At 39.6% G+C, this 9,752-nt stretch overlaps 2 protein-coding genes across 2 annotated transcripts in view; one reads left to right on the top strand and one right to left on the bottom strand.

The window, feature by feature from the left end:
• Window positions 1–9,752, bottom strand: part of ctnnd2a (catenin (cadherin-associated protein), delta 2a) — a gene marked incomplete at its 3' end in the record, with an annotated part of 597,119 nt that overhangs the window by 275,834 nt on the left and 311,533 nt on the right. The window contains exons 8-9 of the mRNA XM_084048187.1: window positions 6,967–7,198; window positions 3,834–3,951 (exon numbers count right to left, since the gene is read on the bottom strand). Coding sequence (XP_083904313.1) covers window positions 3,834–3,951; window positions 6,967–7,198 — 350 coding nt within the window. The remainder of the gene's footprint in view (window positions 1–3,833; window positions 3,952–6,966; window positions 7,199–9,752) is intronic.
• mtmr6 (myotubularin related protein 6) overlaps window positions 1–9,752 on the top strand; it is a 703,086-nt gene that overhangs the window by 512,994 nt on the left and 180,340 nt on the right. The window lies entirely within an intron of this gene.

The raw sequence follows: 9,752 nt of genomic DNA, 5'->3' as shown, positions 1-9,752 counted from the left end.
CGGGAATGCGTCTGTGTCATTTTTAGATTTCATTGGCTATTCAAAAATAGCAGATCTACAAGCTCATAGCGCGGCACCGAGTGCCGCGCCTATGAGCTTGTAGATCTGCTATTTTTGAACATTTGTAAAATATGTTGTTCCAGGGAACCTCAAGAAGCATTTAAAAACAACCCGATCTCACACGACTTAGTATATATTGCACGGAGTGGTCATTCCGTGCAAAGACAACTGGAAAACCCCGAAAATCCGTGCATAGCTGCCTCGCATCTCCCCCCATTGTGACTAAACCATTTCGGAGGCGCGCAGTCTCAAGTGAACTGGAGCCACGTGAAGGACCACCGAGCGAGCTAAAGCGCATTTTGTTGTGGGGACTGCTCTGCTTCCGGGGTTTTTTACGGGTTGCAACCGGTTACGCCCACCGTGGGACTCGCCGTACATATGCACGGATTCTCGGGTTTTCTAGGCGACTATGCACGGAATGACGTGCACTGGATCCGTGCAATGTATACTACATTCTGTGAGATCAGGCTGTTTAAAAAATATGTATTCAAAGATTTGCACAAAATAATGTTCCAAGATTTTTCAAAAAATTGCAGATCTACAAGCTCGTCGCGCGGCACTCGCGATGACTCAAGATACGTTCCCGGATTGAATGGGTTAACTTGGGTTTGATTGTGTAAAAACCCTGGCCTTGATTTTTTATTTCATAACTCTATCTGTAATGCAGTTTTTTTCCTCTTTTCTTTTCGCCCCCATTTTAACTCCTGATTTGTAATGCATATTTTGCCACTTTTCACGTCTACTTGGCATAATCAGTTTTTCTTCTGTCTTTTGTCTGTTTTGTCTTCGTTCTGACCTTGTGTAGCGCTGTGGTCGACCTTCAGTAAACGTGCTTGTTGTATAAAGTCTGAATTGAGTTGAGTTGTTTCTTTTCTTGTACAACGTTTGATGTACAGCATAATTCCTCATTGTTCTGGAGGCTCAAACGTATGCATCATTCATAGGATTTATATGGAATACTAAATGAGGGCGATACTAAACACGGCAAAGATAAAGGTAATTGTCGATGTCGGGTGGAAACCAACTATGTCCACAAACGTTACTTTCATGGGGGAAATAAATAACCTTTGTTCCAATGGATCCAATGTAGTTATGATTTAGTCACATGCTCGTGTAAATGCTTTTCATTGGTTCATATAAAAACACACACACACACACACACACACACACACACACACACACACACACACACACACACACACACACACACACACACACACACACACACACACACACACACACACACACACACACACACACACACACACACACACACACTTAAAGGGGAATACCACTAATTTTCAACATTGAACTATGTCTTTAATACTCCTTATGTGTGACATATGCAGGGTGTACTTTTGGCTGAAGGGGCGGAGTCAAAAGTACACCTTGCATATGTCACTGATCACATGACCTCAATCAATTATCCAGTTCTAGGCAACATAGAAGGGGGGGGGACCACACAACAGCTCTAAGGTGTATTAAAGACATAGTTCAATGTTGAAAATGAGTGGTATGCCCCTTTAACCACTTTCACAAAAAAAAAGCATGATTAGACAATCTACAGTAAAAGCTCACAACGTGACGGCATTTTTGCTACTTCTGTGTGACACTGTATTATGACAATATAGGGAATAAAATTACATGAAAAGAGAAACAAACACATGATGAAATATAAAGATATAGAAGGGGTTTCTGCTCGACAGCAACGTAATGTAAAGCTTGTATAGAACTTGAAAGGTTTCATGTTGGCCATGGCTTTGCTTTGCTTTTTTTTTGCAAACGATCCTGCTTATTGCCTTTTTATGGTGTTGTTGACAGGGAGTCTATGCAAATCAACACGAACACACACACACACACACACACACACACACACACACACACACACACACACACACACACACACACACACACACACACACACACACACACACACACACACACACACACACACACACACACAATTTAGCCTTCAAATTGGCCTTCATCATGTGGTACACCTGGTGTTCGCACAAAATGAATCTCACGCTGGGATTTCATACACGCTGTTGGAGCCGTTTTCAATTTCAGAGAATTAACCCATTAAGACCGGGAACGCATCCGTGTGTCATTTTTGGATTTCTTTGGGCTATTCAAAAATAGCAGATATACAAGCTCATAGCGCGGCACCGAGTGACGCGCTATGAGCTTGTATATCTGTTATTTTTGAAAAATCGTGAACATTTATGCAACTCTTTGAATATATATTTTTAAAGAGAACATATGTAACTCAAACCTTATTGCTTCTGGGGATTCTACAATTGTCTTCTAATTGTCTTCTTTTTCTTTAAACGTATGTTGCTATTTATCAGTGGTTCTTAAACTTTTTCATGTCAAGGACCCCCAAAATGATATGTATTTGTCCGGACCCCCATCTGAAAACATTTGGTTCCAGGGACCCCCAGAAGCAAAGATTTGAGTTAAAAATGTGTATATATATATATATATATATATATATAAAAGATTTTAACACATTTTCACAGTAAAAAAAAAAAAAAAAAAAAATAGCAGATATACAAGCTCATAGCGCGGCACCTATGAGCTTGTATATCTGCTATTTTTGAATAGCCAAAGAAATCTTAGAACGACACAGATGCGTTCCCGTTCTTAATGGGTTAATGCAGTGCCAAGTAGGGTAGACCAGATGTCCCGCTTTGTGTGGGATTGTCCCACATTTCCAGGACTTTTCACACGTTCCCGCAAATTGAGACGCCGTCCGTCCCGCATTGTGACTGGCAGGCTCCGGTTTTAAAATGCACGTTTTTTTTTGGTGGGGGGGGTGGGGGGGGGGGGGGGGGGGTTAAATCAGGATTTCATCAAATGGCCGTGTGGAGAAGACGCTCTAATTACCATCTTTAAAGAGAGAAATAAAGCGACATCAGTCATGAATCAACGCGCAGGTGTTATATGTTGAGAGGTGTGCTGATTGTGAGCTTGTAGATCTGCAATGTTTTACTTCTTTTGTGATGATTCACATTCTTGTATGATGAAGTAGGTCCTTAATTTATGGATTTTGTTCTCTTTTTTAAATGTCCTGATATGAGGTTTCTACCCGACAGCACTTCATTCATTCATTCATTCATTCATTCTGTGAGTGGCTGAAGCTCAGTGGCACCTTTTCTATACTCGTATATTCCCTTGAGCAGAAAACCTTCACAGGACTCTGATATAAAAAGAATCACAAAGAGAAGTATTCCAAAAAATGTGTTCCCTGTTACAGAAGTGATCTAAAAACTCATAAATATACTATGGTCATAAAAACATGTTGCTCTGACCTTGTCTACAGCATCAACTGAAATCTGCACAGCCCTGTACACTCAGGTGTTAGCAATTTGTAATTCAATTCTCAGTTAGACAACCTGAGCTCTCTTCTTAAAGCTACAGTAACAGCATAGTTTTTAACCTGAAGCACATCACCATGAATTAAACAAATCTTTAACTTATATATAACCTTTTTAACTTAGATTATCAATCAGCAAGCATGTACTTCAACATACATGAACTGTTAAACCAAAATACAAAATCACAAAATAAAGTGGTTATTAATAAAATAATCACATTCAAACTAGGCTCCCATTCATACACACACACACACACACACACACACACACACACACACACACACACACACACACACACACACACACACACACACACACACACACACACACACACACACACACACACACACACACACACACACACACACACAGTACAGTTGTTGTTTTGTTTACCTGGTGAAGTGGTGATGACGACGCGCTGGCTCCGCCCCCTGTAGAAGTCGAGCTGGGCGGCGACGCCACCCTTAGGGGCGCCCCTCCCCCTCCCGCCGTTGTGGCGTTGACTGTGGTGCTGTAAAAGAGTATTATAGCAGGACGGTGAGTTTTAAGTCCAATGACCACCGTTTCAACATTTACCTCACATTTCAAACATTGTTTCGCAAACATTTCCATGTCAAAGGCCCCTCCGAACCGTGGCCCCACCCCCCTTCACGCCCATGAGACATACTGATATTTAACCACTTTAACCCCATATGGTTGAGTCCCTCAAGGCTCTATACTAGTGTATTTTCTGTTTTCTGTTACTGTGGGGAAAGCTTTCGTGGGAAAATAGCAGATCGACAAGCTCACAACGCTTGTCGATCTGCTATTTTCCTACGAAAGCTTTCCCAACAACACGGATGCTGTGGTTTCAGTGGTCAATGTATTCAGTTCAGTTCTTATTTAAAACTTGGCCTCAGTACAAAGGAACATCTCGGCTGCTGGCCATAATGTGTTTTTATCCAAAAACAGGATCATTTTCAGTTTTTTTTTTTTTTTTCAAACTCTGCATAAACAACCATTCGTCGTACACGAAGTATATAGTGTGCCGTGTGTGCGTGCACGTGTGGGGGTGGTCCCAGCTTTTGTCCGATGTAACGTAAAGTAGGGGCGGCTCCAAGGAAAACAGTTTCTATACTGTAGCTAAGGTTTAGCTTTATATGTCAGCATCGTTGAGTCACCTTGAGGAAATATAGTATTGACTGTAAAGGTGTATTAATAATAAGGGTATAGTTCTCGTGGGCATGTCTCTACATGCCTTTTACATTGTCTTTATTGAGACAGACAGGAAAGCTCAGAGGCGTATGAGAGAGTGCTGTGCCTGTGCAGTATGTGATGGAACAATGCAGTATTTAGTAACTTGAGTATAATGTTGAGGTACGTTTACTTTGAGTAGGCGTACTCAGTGGCCTTGGGGTTAGAGGGTTCGCATTGCTGTCGGGTGGAAACCTTGTATGTCCAAAACTATTCCTTTTTTAAATTATTATTTAAAACACATTTTAAAATAGTGAAAATATAGCTCTAAATTAACATTGTACTTGGTCATACCACAGCGTCACACAAACGCATCAAAAGTAGAAGATCTACAAGCTTGACGATCTGCTATTTTTGCTATTTTTGAATTTGAATCCTGAAATGTAACCGTTTTGGACATTTCCACCCGACGGAGACGATTTGAAAAGCCTAGCCAAAAATAGTCGCTGGAAAACCGTTCCTTTTTTAAATTAGTATTTAAACAAACATTTTAAAAGGGTGAAAAAAGCAGATCTACTACTTTTGTGTGCGACAGTCTTGTATGACGAAGTAGGGCATAAATTAGCAAACAGTTGAAATACTGTATGGAGAAACAAGGTTTCTGCCTGACAACAACAAGTTGAGTCCCTATTTTACAGTATCAGTACCATGTCTCCAGCCATGGCCACAGTAAGTTGCTGCAGTATCTCAAGTGAAATGATGGCATTTTGTCAAAGTTATGTAATTGTTGGATTTTAATGCATTTTGTTGCTGTGTGTCAAAAACCTCTTATCTCCATATTCTAACCTTTTTTTGTTTTTTTTTGTAAATTAACGCCCCTACTTGATCACACTACAGCATCACACAAACACATGAAAAGTAGCAGATATACAAGCTCGAAACGCGGCGTGAAGCAACACGTTTTGAGCTTGTAGATCTGCTACTTTTGCTATTTTTTTGTTTTGGATATATGAGGTTTCCACCCCGACAGAGTCGATATGAAACTGCAAACTGATTTGAAAAAGCTTTGGCAAAAATAGTGGCTGGAAATGATACGGATTTGAAAACTAAATTGAAATGTCCATGATTTATTCATTGTGCAATTATCTGTAGCCAGCAGTGACTCAATTATTCATTTTAGTTCAGTAACGTTTTAATGACTTTACCATCAAATGAAAAACAAATATGAAATCTAGAAAAAATAAAGCCATTAATGGGAAAGAAATGGTCTGTTTATGTGTGATATATAAGGCCGAAGCTGTGAATAAACTATTAAGTACCATGGCAAGACATGTCAGAAACCTGACCATGCCCATAGCTCTATATGCCAACTCTCTCACTCTCACCGTCATTCTTCCTTGTCACCTTTTCTTTGTAGTTTTCTTTATCCCATTCAATCCAGGAACGCATCTGTGTCATTTTAGATTTCTCTAGCAGATATACAAGCTCATAGCACAAGTGCTATGAGCTTGCTATTTTGTTCCAGGGGGTCCCTGGAACAAAATATTTTGAGATGGGGGGCCATGGACAAATACATATCATTTTGGGTGGTCCTTGACATGAAAAAAGTGTGAGAACCACTGATATTATGGCAACATAATTGTTTTTTCAAAGAAACTGATAGGATTTAGAAGACATTTGTAGAATCCCCAGAAGTAAAGATTTGAGTTAAAACATTTCGCTACGAGCTTGTAGATCTGCTATTTTTGAATAGCCCAAATATGTATAAAATAATGGTTATAGCTAGAAATCTAAAATGACACAGTACGGTATATGTTCCCGGATTGAATGGTAAAAAAAATTGATGTACTTCTTCCACCACTGAGAGAGTGGAGAGATGCAACGATGAGGAAATATCACAAAAGTGACCTTTCTAAAGTGAGCCAAGCAGCTAATGAGCTGTCCAATGCCACTACAGGTTATGTCTGTATGTTAGCGCTTGTGTCCCTTCTTGTCACCGTTTCTTTTCTTTCTTCTTTTATATGTATTTTGTTCCCAATAGATGCTAGTTTACTCGTAGAGCTTGTAGATCTGCTATTTTCAAAAGATTTTTATAATTTTTATACATTTTGAAAACTTGTGAAATGGGACATTCTGCATAATGAGTACTTTTACTTTTGGGTACATTTTGACACCAATATTTTTTTTACTTTTACTCAAGTAAATTTTGAATTCCTGAGTTGTACTTGTATTGCAACATGCAATATTGGTACTTTTACTTAATAAAAAAATATAAGTACTTTTTCCACCACTGATGCATGGCTGTCCAGTTCACATACACATCACAGACACATAAACAGGACCTGCTTCCTACCTGTAGGACTTGGCCAGCCGGTTGGCAGGAGAGTGTTTGCTGGGCGAGGAGGAGGAGGAGGAAGGCAGACGCTGGATGGTGGAGTAGCCCGGCGCGTCGGAGGCTGAACCCAGCCGCTGGAGCTTACTGGGGGACCCGGAGGCTGAGCCCGAGCCCCCTCCTCCTCCTCCTCCTCCAGTCAGAGGAGAGCTGACCCGCTGGGCCGGCAGGGTGGAGCTGGAGTAGTAGATACCTGGAGGACCACAGGAAGAAAGAAAGAAAGAAGGATGGCCATTAAACGTAGTGGAAATCAGTGTTGATTTTGACAGCAAATTTTGATTTAGTTTCAGTCATAGTCTTTTGAATAAAATTCTGTTTAGTTTAAGTCATATTTTAGTCATCTGAAATGTTTACTTTTAGTCTAGTTTTACTTGACTAAATATCAGGTTTAGATTATAGTAGACTAAATAAAAGAAGAAGATTATTATTCACCTGTGTCCTAGGCTGTGTGTTTTCCACTTCCTGTCAATTTGATCCAATGAAATCCAATGAAACTGGTCAGATGACTAATGATATCCAATGAAATCGACAGGAAGTGGTAAACACTCAGCCTAGGAAACAGGTGAATAGTCGACTAAATCTACAGTTGATTTAGTCGACAATTTTTTTTGGGCGGGCCGTGATGGCATCGAAATGATTTTCACTTAGCTGCATGATGCGTTGTGAGCTTGTAGATCAACTATTTTCGGTCTGTGACACCTTCACGCACCCATGATGACTTGTCTTAGTTCTACTGGATCTCTTCTCCACTAGTCCCTCCCAAACATTTTATACTTGTTGACGAAATTGCCAGTATGTTTAGTCATAGTTTTAGTCATCATAGCTTAGTTTTAATTACGTTTTTTGTAAGTGAAAAAAGGTAGTCAACAGACTTTTTTTGTCATAGTTTTAGTCGACGAAATGAACACTGGTGTAAATCAGTGGTTCTCAACCTTTTCTGGATCAAGGCCCACTTGAAAATCTCGAAAGCGTTTGCGGCCCACCCATCGTGTCACGATGCAACACGTTGTGAGCTTGCAGCTCAGCTGTTTTCAAAATGTCGTCATGAATTTTAAAAACTTGGGAGATGGAACATTCTTCGTACTTTTACATTTGGTACTTTAACTACATTTTGAAGCCAATAGCCAATAGTAGCCAATGGTAATCTTTTCATTGAATTCCGTACTTTTACTTGTAACAGAGTATCTCTACATTGTGGTATTGATACTTTTACTTGAGTAAAACAATGTGAGTACTTCTTCCACCACTAAATTCGTCAGCAGTTGATAAAGAAGCAGTGGACACCTATTCACTCTGCAGAAATGGAAAGGAAAGATAGGAATCTTTCATTGCGTTTATGCCAAGTTGCCAGCAGAGATGACTGGCCCCGTGCTACACTATGTTCCTCACAGGAGGAAACCAATCTCAGTGCCCACTCTAAAACCATTAAAAAGCTGGCATGCATTCCTGGCACTTAAAGCTTAGCTAGGTATGGACTTTTTTTTATTATTATCTTAACCCATTCATTCCAGGAACCCAGTGTCATTTTAGATGTTAGCTGTACCATTATTTTATACTTTGGCTATTCAAAAATATCAGATATACAGTACAAGCTCGTAGGGCAGCGCCGAGTGCTACGAGCTTGTAGATCTATTCAAAATCTTGAACATTTTGTGCAAATCTTTGAATATATATATTGTTTTTCAAACAACATTTCAACAACATTTCAGGGGGTCCCTGGAACAGCATATTTTGATAGGTAAAACCATCATACCCAAAATGATGTATTATGTATTTGGCCACCGACCCCTATCTCAAAATATTTTGTTCCAGGGACCCCCAGAAGCAAAGATTTGAGTTAAGAATGTTGTTTCAAAAATATATGTATATTCAAAGATTTGAACAAACTTTCACGATTAAAAGAAAATAGCAGATCTACAAGCTCATAGCGCGGCACTATGTGCCGCGCTATGAGCTTGTAGATCTGCTATTTTTGAACAGCCAAAGTATTAAAAGCTAAAAATCTAAAATGACACAGATGCGTTCCCGGAATTAATGGCTTAATAGCTGCAATCATCATGTCACTCACATCCCTACTAGTGTGCCTTTTTAAGGCTTTAAGTGCAGGCTGGATCGGTCTTCATAAAAAAAGACAAAACATTTATTCACACTTCATCTACTGAAGTTATAAAAGGACTTAATTCTACACATTAGAATAGTTTGACCAGGCTGAGAATCATCGTCACCTGTCAACACACTAGAGACCTGTTTCACCCAGTGGTGGAAAAAGTACTCACATATTTTACTTAAGTAAAAGTATCAATACTGCAATGTAAAAGTACTCTGTTACAAGTAAAAGTCTGGAATTCAAAATTTACTTGAGTAAAAGTACAAAAGTTTTGGTATCAAAATGCACTTAAAAGTACCAAAAGTAAAAGTACTGTTTTCAAATAGCCTAGGTATAAAATAGGGCTAAAGTGGTTAATGTATGTTTTATAATGTAATAATGTATATCGGCAAAGTAACTAGTAACTAGCGAGCAACCCTTTATTTAAGCCAGTAAATAGACTCCTTAACACATTGATTCTCAACGTGGGGTCCGGGGACCCCCAGGGGTACTTGAGGGGGTACCAGGGGATCCCCAGCTAAATGATGAATAGGAACCAAATGGACCCTTATGGGTCTGTAACTCTGAGAGTGTACAAATGGAACCAAATGGACCCTCACAGGTCCATTTGGTTCCATTTGTACACTCTCAGAGTTAAATT

Source organism: Gymnoscopelus microlampas, assembly GCF_963454915.1.
Source record: "Gymnoscopelus microlampas genome assembly, chromosome: 22".
NCBI lineage: Eukaryota > Metazoa > Chordata > Actinopteri > Myctophiformes > Myctophidae > Gymnoscopelus > Gymnoscopelus microlampas.
Note: the sequence above shows the minus strand (reverse complement) of the source record. Positions and strands in the feature narration are given on the sequence as shown.